The 20,638-nt window shown below is 34.8% G+C and overlaps 4 protein-coding genes across 4 annotated transcripts; all 4 read left to right on the top strand.

Moving 5' to 3' along the window:
* The first annotated feature begins 6,153 nt into the window (after positions 1 to 6,153).
* BNAC02G39000D lies at positions 6,154 to 8,138 on the top strand. Its single transcript, XM_013819984.3, has 3 exons — positions 6,154 to 6,575; positions 7,213 to 7,439; positions 7,621 to 8,138. The coding sequence occupies exons 1-3, from the start codon at positions 6,411 to 6,413 to the stop codon at positions 8,000 to 8,002; spliced, it is 774 nt and encodes a 257-aa protein (XP_013675438.2). The 5' UTR covers positions 6,154 to 6,410; the 3' UTR covers positions 8,003 to 8,138.
* A 208-nt stretch (positions 8,139 to 8,346) lies between these two features.
* Positions 8,347 to 11,476, top strand: LOC106380152 (importin subunit alpha-1). Its single transcript, XM_013819963.3, has 6 exons — positions 8,347 to 8,911; positions 8,996 to 9,316; positions 9,383 to 9,732; positions 9,806 to 9,884; positions 9,977 to 10,105; positions 10,186 to 11,476. Exons 1-6 carry the CDS (start codon positions 8,696 to 8,698, stop codon positions 10,690 to 10,692), a joined length of 1,602 nt encoding a protein of 533 aa, XP_013675417.2. The 5' UTR covers positions 8,347 to 8,695; the 3' UTR covers positions 10,693 to 11,476.
* Positions 11,477 to 11,693: 217 nt separating this feature from the next.
* Positions 11,694 to 12,657, top strand: LOC106380141 (GATA transcription factor 16-like). The gene is made up of 3 exons (XM_013819952.3): positions 11,694 to 11,926; positions 12,007 to 12,144; positions 12,239 to 12,657. Exons 1-3 carry the CDS (start codon positions 11,906 to 11,908, stop codon positions 12,500 to 12,502), a joined length of 423 nt encoding a protein of 140 aa, XP_013675406.2. The 5' UTR covers positions 11,694 to 11,905; the 3' UTR covers positions 12,503 to 12,657.
* Positions 12,658 to 16,100: 3,443 nt separating this feature from the next.
* On the top strand, positions 16,101 to 17,011 carry LOC106347708 (formin-A). The gene has a single exon (XM_013787300.3). It carries the CDS (start codon positions 16,278 to 16,280, stop codon positions 16,821 to 16,823), a length of 546 nt encoding a protein of 181 aa, XP_013642754.2. The 5' UTR covers positions 16,101 to 16,277; the 3' UTR covers positions 16,824 to 17,011.
* The last annotated feature ends 3,627 nt before the right edge of the window (positions 17,012 to 20,638 follow it).

Here is a 20,638-nt window from a genome sequence, read left to right as displayed (position 1 = left end):
GTGTTAGAGATATTTAATAAAATAGCAAAGAAGAGAAGAGAACCCCAGATAAATATATTATTTATATAAATATAATTATATATTTTTATTTATATAATAGTAATACACCATGGATTTGACCAATTTTCATCCATGGTATATAAGTATTTTACTATCTATATATTATATATTCTATCATATTAGGTATGTTTTCAGGTTCAAGAGTATCTTGGAGTAAAGTGATGATTATGGAGCATTTAGGAGCTTAAAAGAGATTTCATCTGAGCTGACCATTAGAGATCGATACGAAGAAGAAGCAATCGTTCGATGCACATCCAGTGCCGTCGATCGATACAGAAGAGAAGCCTCGATGATTGAAGATTATGATCGATCGATGTACATCTTGTACCATCGATCGATGTCGAGACGCGAGATGCGTGACTTGGTTCCAGCCGACTTTAAACTCAATGCTTCACCATATTACAAGATTACCCCTGACGAGTTTTTAACCTAATAGATATATACTTGCCTAAGTGTTAGGAGGCAAGAGAGCTTTTTGGCCACCATTGTATTCTTATTTTCAGCAGAGAGTTTTAGGAGAGAAAATCATAGAGAGATTTGTGATTGGAACTCCATTGATTCATCTATTCTATTCTATGCAGTTTTTATCTATATTTTGTGTCATGAATTGTTTAGCTATGTCTGAGTAGTTCACTTGTTAGATTCAGGGTTCAAATAGGTTAGATGGATTAGCCCCAACTATAGATTTGCTAAGTTGTGATATTCATTGATTGATTGTTCATTAATGCTTGTTTTAGCCTTGCTAACTAGAACATGAACCCAGGAATTAGCATGAGTCAAGCATCCTTGATCATCCTGTCCTGAATCTAATCTGTCATGCTAGGACTGATAGAGAGATGCTAACCGCTGATCTAGGAGACTAGTGAGCATTATCAATCTGCGCCTAGGGCTTAGCTAGAAGCATCGATCGATATTGTCTTCTGACAATCGATCGATATTGCGAAAGGTGTATCGATCGATATCCCTGTAGAATCATCGATCGACACTTTCTTGTGATCAAAAGACGACAGTTGAGATCCAAGATCTAGTTAGTTAACCAGTGAAACATTGTCATCGCTGATCACTGTGATTAAGGAGTTGAGCTCTAATATATCATGCATGCAACTGTTAGGCATCTATAGGATTATAATCTCCAACACCTGAATAGAAACCTTGCATCTAATATCTTCTAATAAGTTACACCCCCAATCATCTTGTTAGTCGAGCAATAGACTTGCTCAATTAAGATTGCTATTTACTTTTAAACCATAAAACAACAAACACTTAAAATTAATAATTTGATTAGATTTAATAGGTTCTCTAGCTCCTTGTGGATTCGATCCCTAAGTACTGCAACTGAACCTCTTATTTGGGAGAGTAATTCACTCCTTAGGGTAATTTAAGTGGTATCAAATAGTCTGTAAAGAAATATTTAGTGTAAATAATATCATAATTTTATAAAATACTAAAATAAATTGGGCTGGTTTTCAATTTTCACAAATAAAAAATATTATTTGTAAACTTAGAAAATAATAAATCAAGAATATTCTATTTTAGGAGAGAAAATAGAAAAATACATCGGAGACAAATCCATCTCTATTATGAAATTCCTCTATTTTAGAGAAAAAATAAAGGAATGCATTGGAGATGGTCTAAGGCATGACCGACGTAAATGATCGACGTTGAGATTTCAGCTTTTCTGATTCTTACTATTCTAATGTTTCAATATAATTTAAATATTTCATTTGTTTTACAATATAATGGTTTAAAAGTATTTTTTGTTTCATAATATAAATTGTTTTTTATATTTCAATACAACTTTATATTTATTGGATATTGTGTGGTCAATTAAATTATGTAAATTACTGTGTAATTGATTAAATTTATATATTAAAAGACAGTTTTCTAAAGTAATAACTTTTAAATATTACAGATTTTAATTAAAACTGGTTACATTTTGAAACGGATAAAGTAATATATAAAGTAATCTATAAACTAACTCTATATAGATATGATGACAAAATTGTAAAGTGGTCTCACCTTAAATTTCTCTCATTTTGTGCATTCCTAATTGGAAGGAGATAATCAACATCTAATATTATGTTACTCTCAGTATATTAGAAATGGTCGAACCGTAAACCCATTAAAGATGATGTAAGGAAGACATAAAGATGTATTTCCAGTTATCACAAATATAGAATCAATTGACAACAACTTAATTATGTCCAGCGTATGACAACAAAGAAGAGTTTTCATACCTTCTAATATTATAATATATCTCACTATATTAGTGGCTAAATCAGTTTTCTCTCGCACAAATATCCACTCCATTCTTGGAGTTTAAGTTTTTCTATCTGATGATATTAGTATTTTGAAAACAAACAAAAATCAACCGAAGACTTTTAAGGTATATGAAACAAAAATTGGAAATAATAATTCTCTGCAATTAGAGAATAAGGCAATAAAATTGTAAAAATAAAAAATAAAACAAAAAAATATACACAGAAAGAAAGATTTAGTAAAATAAAATCATAATATAATTTCCATAATTGATAGTGCTTAGTTACACTAAAAATCTAAATTTACAACATATACAATTTTATTTACATCTTTAAACCTATTATTTAATTAAAAAGATTCTAAAAAAAGTGCCAGCATGAAGAGATAGAAAATATACGATAAAATATAATACATAACGTTAAAAAAATTATCACTGATCACTAAAAAAACATGTTAATAATAATAAAAATGAAATGACAACACATTTATTAAAACCATATAACGGCACGCAACAAGGTGTTATTAAATATACAAACTACAAATTAAATATGTTCAACTCAAACACACATAAAAATGAGACATCATATTTGAATATATTTAAATAAATAATTTTAAATATATTGTATTCTTGATAATTTTAAAATTACTTAAAAAGAAACTAAATTATTAAAAAAAATAATATACAAATAAAACTAAAGCAATATTTTGTAGCATCAAAATAATAAATGAATAAAAAATATATTATGCTAATAAAATAGATTTTAGATTTTTAGGACTTCTAATTCATGTAATATTACAAAATTCAAAATTTGTTTATTACAATTAATATTTTACCATTAGATATATTAAAATAATATTCTAGATCGATATTCAATTGTTAGTTTTCAACTATTACACGTTAAAAAATATTATTAAGTACGTTTTTTCTGAAAATGGGGTTTTATATTTTAAGTAGGTTATTGAAGTACTTTTTCTTTTCGTGAATTTATTCGAGATGAGATTCCGATCTTTTAAACTAAGATAATTTATGTTCTATACATAATTATTTTTTTTTTACATAACTCTAAAATCTCGGACTTGATTTTTCATATTTTATTAGTTAATTATGTTACATATAATAGAAATACTTACTTCGAACTAAAAATATAAAAACAAATCAAATTTTAAAATTAGTTATATATAATTTAATATACAAAAATTCACATACAAATAAAAATGATAAATGTAACAAATTTAAATATATTATCCGCGTGTAGCGCGGAGAAAGGATCTAGTATCATGAAAATTTTAAATTAAAAACTATTCAACCAATTACAAAATAAAACTATTAAATTTGATTGGTTACACAGTTTTTGATAAACTTAAAACTACTTAGAAATATGAGAACATCCTATATATTGAAACATAAAAGCTATCACTACAAGAAAACATCAAAGATTCTGAGGGAAAAAATCGTCGGAATTTCGTCGGAATACCGTTATTCCGACGACATACCGACGAAACAAGTCGTCGGAAATAATTCCTCGGAATTTCTTATTTCGTCGGAAATCCCTCGGAATTTTCCGACGGAATTCCGAGGAAACAAATTTCCGAGGATATTCCGAGGACCATTATTTTGTCGGAAATGTCCTCGGAATATACCGAGGGAGAGCTTCGTCGGGATATTTCCTCGGACGTTCATCGATCGATGCGTTTTAGACATATATACATCGATCGATAGGAATATACCGACGGAACTGTTCCCTCGGATTATACCGAGGGACATGTTCCCTCGGAATATACCGAGGGAACATGTCCCTCGGTATATTTCGAACTTTTTTTTGTAAACAGATCGATCGATGGATTTATATCCAAAAACGCATCGATCGATCGCGTGAAAAATATAATTAATTTCCTCGGAATGTAAAAAATATTAATTTTTTTAAAAAAATAAAATTTCTGAAATTTAAATTTGAAAATATGAAATTAAAATTAAAATTAAAATCATATTAATTAATATTCAAAGTTTCACAAATAAAAATAAAACATTCCGAGTTTTTGGGAAAAAAAAAATAATCTACGGGTCTGGCACGTCTGGGAACACCTCGTTCGGGTACATCCTCTGCATCATCTCCATCATTTGCTGGTTTAGCCTCCTCTGTGCCTCATAGCCCGCCTGTTGAGCCGCCATCTGGGTCTCCAACAAAGATATACGATCATCTTTGTCCTTCAACTGAGCCGTAAGTACTTCTGGATCAACAAAGGGCGGTGGTGCAGAAGAAGGAGGAACCGACCGGGTGCGACGACCCAAACCGACCAAACGTCCCTTTTTCTTTGGAACCGACTGAATAGAAAATAGCCAAATTTACAAATTTAAACAAAAAAATAAATGAATTGAACTTTAAAAAAAAAGAACTTACGGATTCAACGATTTCGTTGATTCGACACCGAGACAAGTTGGTCGAAGCCGTCGAAGCGTCATCCTCGGTTTGAAGCTGAGACACTTCGTCTACCACCTGAGTTTGGACCAGGTCGACCACGTCCCTCACAAGACCGTCATCAATCTGGCCGGTCTTCTTGTTGGTATACGCCCTCCTCATTAGGGCGAGATCATCAACCGGCTCGCCATCATTTTCTTCCGCCTTGAAAAAAAACATAAATTAAAGAAACATTAGAAATTAGAAGAAATGCACATTAAATTAAAATTCTGAAACTCAAATAATTGAAGAAAAAACATTTGAACTTACCATGCGATCTCCCAGAGTGGCAATAGATTGAGCACCCAAGTTATGCTTGTAGATGCCCTTCCCTTTACGGTCGCTCCTGCGGTTGGTGGAGTTGGTGGAAGAAGTTTCTTTCGTCTCTTCCTTATCCCAATGCGCACACAACTCCTTCCAGACCGTGTCGTTCATCGACTTTGGTACCTTTTAATATAAAAAAAAAATAGTTTATTAAATTTAAAAATAGTTTAATAAATTAAAAAATTGTTTAATAAATTAAATCGAACCTTATTGATTTCCCACTTTTTCTTCCACTCGTGGATCTGCTTCCCATAGTTGTCCATAACTTTATGGACGAAGTGGTGATAGATAAAGAGCGTCTCATCGGAATTTCAGTTGAACTCTTGCTGAAAAAAAAACACAATTAGTAAAAAATTAATATTAAAGATTAAAAATATAAGTAAAAAATTAGAATACTTACATAATTGTAAATTGTAAATTTTAACAAACATAATTGTATTTACAAAAATTATACAACTTATAAACAACATTTAAGCCGTAGTAGTAGGTGACATCGACCTTGAAACGAACGTCGCTTAAGTGACTCTTCACGCGGTTTCACGTTGTGGTTAATTTGGAAACTCTTCACTATCTTTTTATTTATGGATTTTTTTGGTAGAATGGGTTAGAGTTGAGCCAATCACACTTTCTGTAATGCTCCAGACTCAACTTGGGGGACGTAAATTTGGATAAAGCTTATAAAGTTGTGAAACAAAGCATCTACGCGCCGAATTTCTGATGTTGTAGGAGATGGTGGACGGATAACGTGGGGGCTTAGCTAGTATAATGTCTCGGATGCAGCAACGGCTGGAGATTGCGTAAACAACAGAACATATCACGCAAGCCATGATTGTGTATTCTTAAGTAATTATTTATTTTCAGGATAAATGAAAATGTACAATAACACACTAAAAAAAAATGTACAATACGATGTTCATGTGTGAACACAAGATTGATACAAAGTAGATCATGTTCTATCAGTACGTGTACTGCATGAAAAGAATCATCCACCTATGACCACTAACGAACTCTCGTCACATTATATATTTTACACCTCATCGTCAATGGACATTATACCAAAACAATTTACAGTATTTAATCAAAAATATGAAAAGGAACCTTCGAATCTTTGGCTTTTAAGCAACCTTTGGCTGAAGCAATTCTACAATTCCCCTTTTCTTTTTAATATATTTTATCAAATATGCTCACCTTTTTCTTTTCCTCCCATTTTCAATGTTTCTCATATATAGATGTAAAACAATGCAAAGTATTAATTAACTTTGAAAAACATGAAACTTCGATTTTATCTATGAGACATTGACAACTGCAGGCATGTCGAGAACAAGAGTACGAGCTGTGACCCATCGAGATCTTGTTCCAAATCCTAAAACCACCGATCTCAGCAGCAAAACCGGTATTTTCGTAGTGGTTTTGACCATACTCTTTGGCCTCTCCTGCTTTGTTCTCTGTCTCTATGCCGAAGCCACGAGATCTCAGGTTCATTTTAATGGATGTACATACATTAAATTTCTCCTTTGTTTTGATCATTTGTTCAAAAAAAAATTGATTAATACTTAATATTCCTTTGTTTCCTACTATAGTTTTTTCTAGCTAAAAAACAAAATTAAAAAACGTGTTACTTTTTACAAAGTATCATATAAAATATAAATTAGATATTAATAAACCAATCATAAATAAGCATGCATGTTTGATTGATTACACTATATCTAATAAAAACAAAAATTACATAGAAATGTGAAAACAATTTATATTCTGAGACAAAAAATACCTCCAAAACAATTTATATTATTAAAAAAACTGGTTTACATCGAAACATTATTTATGACTTAATCTCCGGTAGCTCAATTAATTGGAGAGATTGATTTGATTTTATAGGTTTTGAAAGATGAATACTGTGTATCTGTGTCCATATTTGACACATAATTTCAAAAGGCCTAAAAGATGTTAAGACCATACTTACGTTATTAAATTATGCAATTGGGCAAATTAGGAATCTATACTTACCACATGGTTTCGATAATTAGGTTTCAGTCCATAGAATATAATGGCCATTACAGCCTTCTCCTCGGTCGGTCCAAACTATTTTTTTCATGGACTTCGCATTTTCATGTAGGCGACATGGGGAAGCAAAACGTGCGTGTACAACGGTAGCGGTAAAACACCGTTGTTGTGCGGTGCGATCGCGTTCGTGGGACTAGCGGTGGCGATGGTGGGCTTGCACATGTACTTACTTATAGCAGTCACCACATCGTCGCCTCTTGTTCTAGATACGTGGGATCCTGATTCTGTTCCTGCGAAGACACTAACTTTTCAAGCAGCCTTCTTCTTCGTCTCAACCTGGTAACTAGACTTGATTATTCTAAAGCCCCAATCAACGCTTGTTCCATTTTGTATATTTTGTAGCGATTGCACAATGTTTCTATTTATAATCCTAGGTTGATAATTTTTGTAATTATAGTACTATCTTTAGTTTTCATTTGTGTTTTTTTTCTGTTAAAAGTACTCTTTTGTTTATTCAAAGGCTTTGCTTTGGCGTTGGAGAGGTTCTGCTATTAGTGGCACTTAGTGTGGAATCAGGACATCTAAAGAACTGGTCTAAGCCAAAACCTAGTTGTCTAGTGATTCGACAAGGCTTGTTCTCAGCCGCAGGTGTGTTCTCACTCCTAACCGTCTTTTTAGCCACGGGACTTTACCTAACGGCTCTTCAAGCACATAGAATCTCTAAAGATCTTGAAAATACACATAGAGAAATTCTCGAAGCATCAGTTCTTTATGCATCTCCTCCGAGATCACCCACTAATCGGATGGGTACGGTGGCTCGAGAAGGTCCTGCTACCGTTAGAGATGAGTCAACGTCTTTAGGATACCTTGTTTCTCTAAAGCAACTTCCATATATAGTCTAGTGCTGTAAAATGTATATACTAATTCACACTGTTATATGGATAAATGTTATTTAACATTTTAAACATTATACCAAAATTTGTCTTGTAAGTGCAAATAAAACGAAATTTAAATTAATAATATTATTCACTGCGTGTTGTTTGCTATGTTTGGACCACACAATTAGAAATATAGCATTTCATTTAACAAAATAAGCGAAAAAAGGAAAATAGAGAAATACTATGAGATAGCACTAAAACACCTTTTCAAAATATATCTATATTTCCTAAAATAGCTTTAATAAAAAAAATTTAAAAAATTATTTTATATTTAGATTTGAGTTTATTGATTAGGATTTATGGTAGTAGTTAGGGGTAGGGTTAGAATAATGATTTAAGTGTTTGGAGTAATTTAGTCATTATATCATTTAATTAGTGCTATTTTGAAGATTTTGTTCTATTTTGTCATAAAAATAATTTGTTATCTTATACATTTGCCAAAAGTAAATATATTGAAACGATTTATAAAGAAAGATAAATAGAGAAAAATAATAATTAGAACTTGTTTAAAATTGAACCGTTAGTCGCTCCCTGCCCATTCTTGTATTCCACTCAATCGTAACAACCCCTTTTCCCTCTTTCACTTCCTTTCTAGGGTTTATTTTCAGTGAGTGATTCACTTTCTTTCGAGAGATCGAAGAAGAGAGAACGAACAATATGTCGCTGAGACCCAACGAGAAGACCCATGTCCGTCGAAACAGTCACAAGGTGGCTGTGGATACAGAGCAAAGCCGAAGAAGAAGAGAGTCCAATCTAGTCGAAATCCGCAAAAGCAGACGCGAAGAAATCTTGAAGAAGAAGCGACTCCATGTTACGCAAGAAGCTCCTCACGATTCCACTCTTCCTTCCCCCGCCGCCTCCGTTGATAAAATGGTAACCCTGAGATTAACGATCTCACGTTTTGTGATTCATTCTCCGTTGAATCTTGAGTTTCTTGAATTTGGTCTTGTGATGTAGTTGAGGAACCTCATTGGTCTTGTCGCTGGAGTTTCGTCGGATGACCCATTATCGCAGCTCGAGTCCCTTAACCAGTTCAGGCTGATTCTATCGACCAGCAAGAATCCTCCTATTGGCATGGTGATAGAATCTGGTGTTGTGCGTCGTTTCGTTGAGTTTCTTAACAAGGACGATTCACCTTGGCTTCAGCTTGAGGCGGCTTGGATTCTAACGAACATTGCTTCTGGGACACGTAAGCACACCCAAGTGGTTATTGATCACGGTGCTGTTCCAATATTTATCAAGCTTCTTGCTTCCCCTGATGAAGATGTCCGTGAACAGGTACTGTGTACTTATGTGAATATGAATCCTCATCATCCATATATGTGTTCACACGTTAGCTTGTAGGCTGTATGGGCGTTGGGTAACGTTGCTGGTGACTCACCACAATGCCGTGACTACGTTCTTGAGTGTGGTGCAATGATGCCACTCTTGGCTCAGCTGAATAAGCACTCTACGTTGTCAATGATTACAAACGCCACCTGGACTTTGTCTAACTTTTGCCGTGGCAAGCCTAAGCCAGCGTTTGAACAAGTCTCACCTGCTCTCCCCGCATTAGAACGACTTGTTCACTCCAACGATGAAGAAGTCTTGGCAGATGCTTGCTGGTCACTTTCGTTTATGTCTGATGGTGGAGAAGAAGAGATTCAAAGTGTGATTGAAGCTGGTGTTGTCCCAAGACTAGTTGAGCTTCTCTTGTTAGTAACTTCCTCAAAAAGATTTAACCTTTTGTTACATTTTTGGGTAATGAACTTTTGATTTTTTTTGTAGACATCCTTGTCCAAGTGTGGTTTCTCCTGCACTTCGTACCATTGGGAATATAGTTTCTGGAAATACTCAACAGACTCAGGTATGTAACTCATATTCTATTTATAGAAACCTTCTTGAACACTTCTTTGAACTTACTATATTTATGGAAACCTTCTTGAACTTATTCTTTAGCGTGTGATCAATTGTGGAGCGTTACCCATTCTTGTCAAGCTTCTTACTCAAAACTATAAGAAGAGCATAAAGAGGGATGTCTGCTGGACAATTGCAAACATCACTGCGGGCATTAAAGAACACATTCAGGTGAGCAAGTCTCTCTTGCTTCATCATCACATGCATGAGTTTTTTTTTTTTGCTTATAATGCTTCTTTATATGACAACAGTTAGTTATTGATGCAACTATGATTCCAAGCTTGGTACATCTAGCTCAATACGCTGAGTTTGACATAAAGAAAGAAGCTCTATGTGCAATATCAAACGCTACCAGAGGTGGTTCTCATGAACAAATCAAGTACTTGGTGGAGCAGAGGTGCATAAAGCCTCTATGTGATATCTTGGTGTGTCAAGATCCAAGTGTCATCTCGGTGTGTCTGGACGGGTTAGAAAACATTTTGAAGGTTGGAGAGGTGGAGAAGAGTAGAGGACATTTGAACTATTCTCAACTGGTTGAAGATGCGGAAGGGCTAGAAAAGATTGAGAAGCTGCAGAGTAATGACAACAATGAGATCTACGAGAAGGCTGTGAAGATTCTTGAGACGTATTGGGTTGAACAGGATGATGATGAGGAGACACAACAAGAAAAAGATGCAGGTGATGATGGTTCTCATCTAAGCATCGAATTTGGAAGGAAACGAGTTCAAGTACCTCCTGGAGGATTCAACTTCGGTTGAAGGTAATTTAAAACTTACAAACTGTAAAGATTCTTCTATAGGATAATCTTAGAGTCATCATTGTTTTCTCACGGCTTTACTTGGTCGCTAACTGTAAGTACATTGTCAATAAAAAAAGGGTGTTGAGGTTTAGAGACTACTTTGTTTTGAAGTTTCGGGGTTATTAATTAGAGTTATTATCTGTATAAACTGCTGTTTGTTTTAGTTGAAAATATTTCATACAAAGTTACTCAATCATAAAATCTGATTGGTGGTTGATTATAGAACAAACAAAAGCTTTGTTAGGATAATTGGAAGATGAAGTCATTAGTTATGGTTACATACTGCTCTGCTTAACTTACATAAACTTCCTGCAAAACTCTAATGATAAATATAAATATTTTTCACCTTACACCATTCAGAGAAGAGAGAGAGGTGGTCCAGGAACATGTATGTGTGTGGTTCCATGTCAATTTCAACATTTTAAAAACTATTTTGAGTATTGTCAGTCTTTGACCAGATAATTGATAATTCAACATTACATACAAAAGCACTATCTTATTTGGAACCATGCAGAATAATTATGCATGGACTGAATCATCCCTATCTACCTGGCCATACTCCTTACCACTCGTGCCATCTCTTTAGTTTGTTTGTTTCTCTATATAACTAATCCATCATTAGCATCTCAATGTCGCACTAAATCTTTTGTTTTACATTAGATCATCATCATCTACTTTTAAGTGAGTTGGTGAGCAATCACTCAGCCTCATTAAATACCCCAACATACAGTACTCAAAAAGTCAAATTCCGTAGAGATCTTAATCAACGGCTACGATCTAACGCTCGTGAATCATTGGATCGAGACCACCGTACTCTGTACAGTATGTGATCACACCGGTCAAAAGTGGCGCCCTTTTCTTTTCACCAACTCGAAAAACCTTTAGCTCAAAACTCCCCAATTTTGGCGGGTGGCTCTCTCTCGATAATAGAGAGAGAGTTCAAGGGCATTATCGTCATTTAAAGACAAAATGCTAGGTTTTAATTTCGAACCAATTTATAATTGCGTTTGGTTTTGTGGTCATCCACGTATGTCGGTTCAGTTCTATTCTTTTAAAAAAAATCTCTCTCTCTACACTCTCCTGCTGCTTTTTTAAAATTTCTGATCTTCTGTTTCTCGAAGAGACGTGATCAATCTCAAACCCTTAGGATTCCGGTCAACGGAAGTGGAGAAATGCTAGATCACAGCGAGGAGGTGAGTGATCGGCTCTTCCCGATCTCTGTTTCCGGCGATGATCCGTTGTTAAAGCTGATCGTTGATCTTCTTGTTTTCAGGAATATTCGGAAACAATGAAGAGAAGAGCTGAAGATGCGATCGAACAGAACAAGACTTGTAGTAACGAGAAGAAGACTTGCGCCGATTGTGGTACGAGCAAAACTCCTCTTTGGCGTGGTGGTCCCGCCGGTCCAAAGGTCAGAGCAATTAAACCTAACCGAGTTTGATCATTTAATTGTTTGGTCTGATCCGATCTGATCTGATGTGTATTGTTTGGTTTTTCTTACGCAGTCGCTTTGTAACGCGTGTGGGATCAGAAACAGGAAGAAACGACGAGGAGCAGAAGACAAGAAGCAGAAGAAAACAAACTCCGGCGGCGGCGGCGGAGGCGATGTGAAAAGAAGCCCTAAATTTGGTGAATCAATGAAACAGAGGATAATGGATTTGGGGATGACGAAGCGATCGACGGTGGAGAAGCAGCTACGGAAGCTCGGGGAGGAAGAGCAAGCGGCGGTGCTTCTCATGGCTCTCTCTTATGGATCAGTGTACGCTTAGGTGGTTTCTAGATCCCACCATTGAAGACGGTGGTGATTTTTGATAATAACAAAAATATTAGGGTTTTTTTTTATGAAATTCAGAGAGTAATGGTGGTCATTAACAAAATGTGTAATTTCTTTTTTTTTTGTTGAAATTGTTTGCCTTTGTGTTCTTTTTTTTTAATTTCCTTTTAAATTCTGAACATTAACAAGTTTTGGAGTTTGTAAGAAGACGAATGAAGAAAGAAAAAACTACTCGTACTTACACCATGATTAACCTGGCTTTTTATACTTTTCTTAGCTTTGGGTAAAAAGCGTTTCTTATTTAAAATCTGGTTCTTAAATAAGAGATATAAAAACTGGTTTTTAGTCGAAAAATGTAAAAAATATATATATATCAATTTATGAGTTAAGAATTATACCCTAAGAATCTGGATTAATCATGTTATGATGGGGTTCTTACCAGAAGTTAAGAAATTGTTTTTTAATTTTTAACTAAAAAAAATAAGAACTGATTCTTAACTTTTTTTTATTTAAAAATTAAGAAACAGTTTTTTAATTTTCGCTAAAAATTCCGGGTTAATCATGGTCTAAGAACTCTTCGATAAACATGGTTTAAGAACTCTTCAATAATCATCGCATCAGTTCAAAGGAGTATGTTATGTTATTATTTTAAATTATTGTTCTGTGTTGCAATCTTGTCCTTATTATCTGTTAAGCACAAATCTTGTCAAAGTCAAAGTAATAATATTTAATACTCTTTGCAACGAAAAGAGTAAAACTTTTTTTTTTTTTGATGAATTTAAGCCCTTTTTTCAGATATGGGTATCAAGAACAATCCTAATAACATTTGAAATATTTCTCTTTTCATCAATTCCGTGGGAACCAAACCATTCTGGAAGTATTAATAGTTGGGTTTTTTTTTGACATCAAAGTATTAATAGTTGGTATATTACGTATCAACATAAAAACCATATCATTAATATGTGTCCCGTAATCAGCTAACAAGATCTTGGTCTCGCCATATGAAATAGTATGTTTTTTTTCTTTTATAATGTGTATCACTACTAATAGTCAACCTAATTAAATGTGCTTCTTTGATTATAAATCAAGTCCAATCGCGCCACTATAGTACTAAAACCAGGCAAGCTATCAGAAGTTTTCTTTTGAAATTGCATATCATGTTTTCTCTCAAAAAAAGAAATTGCTTATCATGCTACCAGAGTTGATTGACATAATTAATTAGCACATGCTATGCTACCAAATTTTGAAATCCAATAAGGAATTTCAAATGGGTTCAATATTGATTTTATGTTATATAAACTGTAGAGGGCCTAAGTTACATAGAGAAACTGTAGAGGGCATAGCCCAAAATGATGGTTTCTGAATCTAAACAATTCTTTTCATCCAGAGAACCTAGACAATCTTGAACCTTGTCGGTACGGTTCTGTAATTCAGATCATCATCAAATCTAGGACTAGACACTTGTAGGATCTTTATCCGAGTCTGATCCGTTACCCGATTTGAACCTCTCTGAAACTTCAGAGTTTATGTTGAATTCAACTCATGTTAATCATGTAATAAATACCTGGATTACCGCTTTTAGTTATCAATCACAAAACAGTAACAAATTAATAATAGTACTAGTAGTACAATTATTCTGGGTATATATTTACAGCCTTTTATATTATAGTACATTGAATTTTGTGTGTATCGATATTTACTACTTCTATACTCCTCCGTTTCATATTAAGTGTCGTTGTAGAAAAAAAATTTCGTTACAAAATAAGTGCCGTTTTCGATTTTTAATGCAAAATTTATTAATTTTATGCAGTAATTTATTTTTCTATTGGTTGAAATATGGTTATGTGTATAGGTAATTATGTTTTTATATAGGAAATATACAAAGCTAATTGTTTTCTTAATCTGTGTGCACAAGATCAAAATGACACTTAATATGAAATAGATCGACCACCTTTTCTTGTTAAAACTAATTTTACTGTTTTGTAACACTGGTTGGACCCATATTAACGAATAAAGTGTCCAGTGCCCACCAAATGCACTCGTGAAAAACGATGTTACGAAACCGAAAGAGCTTTGACAACTAAACCATTCTGCCTAAACGCAAATCATTCGTAGCGATAAGATTTTCTACGATTAAAATTGGAGGGATCGATGAGCAAGCAAGTGTGCCAAGTTACACCGAAATAGAGTTTTGGTAAGTGCAGTGAATGTGGAATGGAGTTGGTGGGCCCGTGGCACGCTTTTAAAGACACGTGCTATACAGCTAATATTTCATCTCCCCCCTTCCCAAATCGCATTAAAAACTTTTCTTTTGCTTACTTTAATTTTTTTTTGAAAAAAAGTGTAAAAGTTGATTGTATGGACAATGAGTCACTCGTGACATTTAGCAGCTGCTACACCAAATTGTCTCGTATTGGTAGTCTTGTCAGTTACAACGCTACACGATTTGTTTTGGGCATTTTGATCTCTGGCCACATGTGAAACATGTGTGTGTTTTCATTCTGCATCTCATTTGCTTCATTTTTATTCTCCATACGATGATAATTTTCACAATAACGAGGTGTGATCACAATAAGACGCTGTGGATTAAAATATGTCTTGATTTACAGTTTTAGACTCCTTTTTGGTAAAAGTTTAGACCCTTAATTTTCATATTTGCAACGGCCTAGAGCATCAGCAGTGGTAGTTTTTAGAGCCGTCTCTGACCAATTAAAAAAATAAAAACAAAGAAAAAGAATGAAAGAGAGAGGAAATATGGAAGAAAGAAGTGAGGGACGTCCTTTGGTAGAAGTACTTTTTTTTTACATCCAGAGACCCAAATGCCATGTGCCTTGTCTCTATTAGCTATGTAAATTTAAAATTAAAATTAAAATTAATAATTATCAGAATTAAACAACAATATAATTATTTTTTGAGAGACCTATGTGGTTTCTTTCCACCGCCGATGCTCTTAGATTCTATTCAACACCAACTGAAAAGGTTTCAGATTAAAGCTTTTGAATTTCAAGCTACTCACCGAATTTCTCATATTATTTTAAAAGGTCTGTTGAAAATACGCTCACTCACACTTATTAAGTCAGGACTTCCGTCATCTTCACGTCTACTCTTGCCACATCATAAACCAAAGATCCAATGAAATACGCCCACGTGTGAAAGCTTGCAAAAAGTCAAGCCCCACGATAAAGACCGCCACATAATATTTTATTGGTTGAAGATTCGAAAACCTTCTTGCTTGCTCGGTTACTCGTCGCCGTAGTTGCCATGGACAGCGCAATCCTAAACATAAGCTAGTAAAATACTGGTTTATAGCTCTTAATCTTTTTTAAAAAAGTTAAAACATATACAACAAGCTTCTAATTTGAAAAGAAAATTATAATTATTAAATTTTTTTATTAAACTGTTTATAATTCTCAAAATTTCAGGACGGAACATCATAGTTACTACTGGACTGGATGGCTCACAATAAAGCCAAGACCAGATGTATTATCGTAAATTCCACGTTTCATAAGATTAAAATGACGCATATGCCCCCTACATGCGCGTATTTCAGTGCTTTTATTACAAAACCTTCAGTTAAAAAATTAACGTGTCGGCGTCATCTTTTCCAAATTTTCACTATTTTCTTTATTTAAAACACCTTTATTGCTGCAACAGAAAATATTAAAGAAACCCTTGATAAAAAGAATGAACACTCCTCTTCTAATCGTGCTTCTTCTTTTTCTCTCTCTCTCTCTGTAGATTTCTACACTGAAAATCAAGTTTCTGACAAAATGGAAGCAAACCAGTTATACGGTTTGTCTACGCTTGTTGTTATTCTACTACTGTCGCTGACTTCGACAGTGACATCCAAGGACGAGGTTGTTTCCTGTACAATGTGTTCTTCCTGCGACAATCCTTGTAATCCCGTCCAATCATATCCTCCTCCTCCGCCTCCTTCTCGTCCACCACCGTCTCCATCAACCACCACCGCATGTCCTCCGCCTCCTTCTCCTCCTAGCTCCGGCGGTGGTGGTGGTAGCTCTTACTATTATCCTCCTCCTTCTCAGTCCGGTGGCGGCAAATACCCTCCTCCTAGCTCCGGCGGTGGTGGTGGTAGCTCTTACTATTATCCTCCTCCTTCTCAGTCCGGTGGTCAAGGTTATTACTATCCTCCACCATATTCAGGAAACTATCCTACACCGCCTCCGCCAAATCCGATCGTTCCTTACTTCCCTTTTTACTATCATACGCCACCACCAGGTTCTGGATCAGACCGTTTTATGGGTTCTAACTCTGTTCTCTTTGCTCTTTTCGCCGTCTTCCTCTGTTTAGTGTGACAGAAAATAGTCGGAGTTGGCCGGAAAATACCAAATAATGTGATATATCTGATGCTGGATCCAAATGATCATCTTTTACTTTCTTTAACCTTTTCTTGTGTGAACAATTTGTATTTAAATTTTCTTGTTAATTAACATTTTGATTACTCGCTATTCAGAAATAAAGCATTGTTACTTTCTATGCGTTATTTATCTCTTTTCATGTACTGTATGGTTGATGTATTGCTCTTTAAATCGTTTACACTCAACTTATTAGTTCATCTTAGCATTATTTTTTCGGTTGAGCTTTATTAACGCCGAGAAAGCAAATTTCTTATCTCAACTCGTGCTAAACTGCTAATTAGGCCTGAGCATTTTAACCTGGACCCGAAGATCCAAATCAGAACCGACCCAAAAATATCCGACCCGGAACCGGTCCGAAAATTTACAATTACTTTTTGGGTCTAAATTTTTTTACCCGAAAGAACCGGAATCAGAACCGAAAAAGAACCGATCCGAATAGACCCGGACCCGAAAAGAACCGACCTGAATAGATCCGACCCGATAAGAACCGATTTGTATCCGACTTAAAAACATGTATATCTAAAACTATGATGTTTTTGTGTTCTATTTTTTATATATTATTTTATGATTTAGTTGAAATATTTTTTGTTAAAAACATTTGTTATTATTTTTTAACATTTTAAAGTAATATAACACTACAAGAAAACAACAAGGATTCTGAGGGAAAAAATCGTCGGAATTTCGTCGGAATATCGTTATTCCGACGACATACCGACGAAACAAGTCCTCGGAAATAATTCCTTGGAATTTCTTCCTTCCTCGGAAATCCCTCGGAATTTTCCGATGGAATTCCGAGGAAACAAATTTCCGAGGACATTCCGAGGATCACTAGTTTGTCGGAAATCTCCTCGGAATATACCGAGGGAGAACTTCGTCGGGATATTTCCTCGGAAGTTCATCGATCGATGCGTTTTTGGACATATATACATCGATCGATAGGAATATACCGAGGGACACGTTCCTCGGAATATTCCGAGGAACATGTCCCTCGGTATATTCCGAACGTTTTTTTATAAACAGATCGATCGATGGATTTATGTCCAAAAACGCATCGATCGATCGAGTAAAAAATATAATTAATTTCCTCGGAATTTAAAAAATAGTATTTTTTTTTAAAAATTAAAAATTCTGAAATTTAAATTCGAAACTATGAAATTAAAATTAAAATTGAAATCATATTAATTAATATTCAAAGTTTCACAAATAAAAATAAAACATTCCGAGTTTTTGGAAAAATAAAAAAAAACTACGGGTCTGGCACGTCCGAGAACACCTCGTTCGGGTACATCATCTCCATCATTTGCTGGTTCAGCCTCCTCTGTGCCTCATAGCCCGCCTGTTGAGCCGCCATCTGGGTCTCCAACAAAGATATACGATCATCTTTGTCCTTCAACTGAGCCGTAAGTACTTCTGGATCAACAAAGGGCGGTGGTGCAGAAGAAGGAGGAACCGACCAAACGTCCCTCTTCTTTGGAACCGACTGAATAGAAAATAGCCAAATTTTCAAATTTAAACCAAGAAATAAATGAATTGAACTTTAAAAAAAAAAGAACTTACGGATTCAACGATTTCGTTGATTCGAAACCGGGACAAGTTGGTCGAAGCCGTCGAAGCCGTCGAAGCGTCATCCTTGGTTTGAAACTGAGACACTTCGTCTACCACCTGAGTTTGGACCAGGTCGACCACGTCCCTCACAAGACCGTCATCAATCTGGCCGGTCTTCTTGTTGGTATACGCCCTCCTCATTAGGGCGAGATCATCAACCGGCTCGCCATCATTTTCTTCCGCCTTGAAAAAAACATAAATTAAAGAAACATTAGAAATTAGAAGAAATGCACAATAAATTAAAATTCTGAAACTCAAATAATTGAAGAAAAAGCGGTTGAACTTACCATGCGATCTCCCAGAGTGGCAATAGATTGAGCACCCAAGTTATGCTTGTAGATGCCCTTCCCTTTACGGTCGCTCCTGCGGTTGGTGGAGTTGGTGGAAGAAGTTTCTTTCGTCTCTTCCTTATCCCAATGCGCACACAACTCCTTCCAGACCGTGTCGTTCATCGACTTTGGGACCTTTTAATAAAAAAAAAATAGTTTAATAAATTAAAAAATTGTTTAATAAATTAAATCGAACCTTATTGCTTTCCCACTTATTCTTCCACTCGTGGATCTGCTTCCCATAGTTGTCCATAACTTTATGGACGAAGTGGTGATAGATAAAGAGCGTCTTATCGGAATACCAGTTGAACTCTTGCTGAAAAAAAACACAATTAGTAGAAAATTTATATTAAAGATTAAAAATATAAGTAAAAAATTAGAATACTTACCGCAAACTGACGAAACCACAGAACCTGCTTGTCGGTAGGGAAGTGAGTGAAAGTCGGATGTCCCCTGTCGAGGGCCGAGTACATCATACGGTTGATATGCGCTAATCCCATTCCCGGATCGGTTGAACCTAATAAAAAGAACAAACGGTTAATAATGAATCCAAATTTAAAGAAAAAAAAATGTTTAATTACCATGTTTGACCCCGTCCATGTGGATACGGAGTGAGATACGGAAGATGGTCACAACCGGGCTGTTGAACCAACTCCGCAACACTCATCACGCCCGGAGGACCCGGAGGAACAGGAGCGGATGCAGCAGCGGGAGCGAGAGGAGCATGAGCGGGTGCAGCAGAGGGAGATGTATGGTTGGAGCTGTGGGGCGAAGGGGAATCCTGAAAATGGCTTGAATCCCGAGACTGGCTCCCCGTATCACCACGACCACGACGCTGTCGAGGCCGGGTCTGATCATCATGAGACCTGTAAATTAAAAAAATATATTTAATAAATACAGAAATATATAAATTAATTTTCTTTTTAAAAAAAATCCCAAATAATTTAATCACAAAAAAGATTTATATATATTTAAAATATTTAATAAATATATAAAAATAGTTCTAATAAACAAAAAATAGTTTTAAGAAATAAAAAATAGATTAATAATTACAAAAAATAGTTTTAATAATATATATATATTAAAAATATTTTTAAATCCAAAATAATAGTTTTTAATCACAAAAAAAGTTTTATAGATATTTAAAATGTTTTGTAAAATCCAAAAAATCGAATTTATATACAAAAAAGATTTTGTAAAATCCAAAAAATCGAATTTATATAGAAAAATCGTTTTGTAAAATACAAAAATCGATTTCATATACAAAAATCGATTTTATAAATACGAAAAAATAAAAAAATTATAAAAAAATTCTAAATCAATTCAACAAAACAAATTATTCAACCAAATCACAATTCTAAACCTATTATACAACCAAATCACAATCCTAACCAATCATCCTAACAAAAATATATCAAAACTACACAAAAACCTAACAAATAGAATCTAAGAGAGTAGGATAGGGTTCTTACATGATTTGTGTAAGAGAAGGGGGAGATCGCCGGAGATATCGTCGGATTTCAGGGGGAAATCGCCGGAGAGAAGAGAGGAGTCGCGCAGAGGAAGAAGAGAGAAATGGGGAAGAATAAGGGGCTCGTGGTTATAAAACCTAGGGTCCGACGAACATTTTCGTCGGAATTCCGTCGGAATTATAATTTCAATTTTCGCGAAATATTTTCCCGGTAAAATGAAAATATTCCGAGGAACTAGTGTTTGGGGTTTCAAAACAATTTTTTTTGCCGTATTTCATTTCTTATACAATTGTAATGCATACCATTGAGGATTCTTTGTATAGATGAGCATAAACCATGAAATAAC

The sequence above is a fragment of the Brassica napus genome, chromosome C2 (genome assembly GCF_020379485.1).
Source record: "Brassica napus cultivar Da-Ae chromosome C2, Da-Ae, whole genome shotgun sequence".
Classification (NCBI taxonomy): domain Eukaryota; kingdom Viridiplantae; phylum Streptophyta; class Magnoliopsida; order Brassicales; family Brassicaceae; genus Brassica; species Brassica napus.
This window is presented reverse-complemented; position numbering and strand designations above follow the sequence as displayed.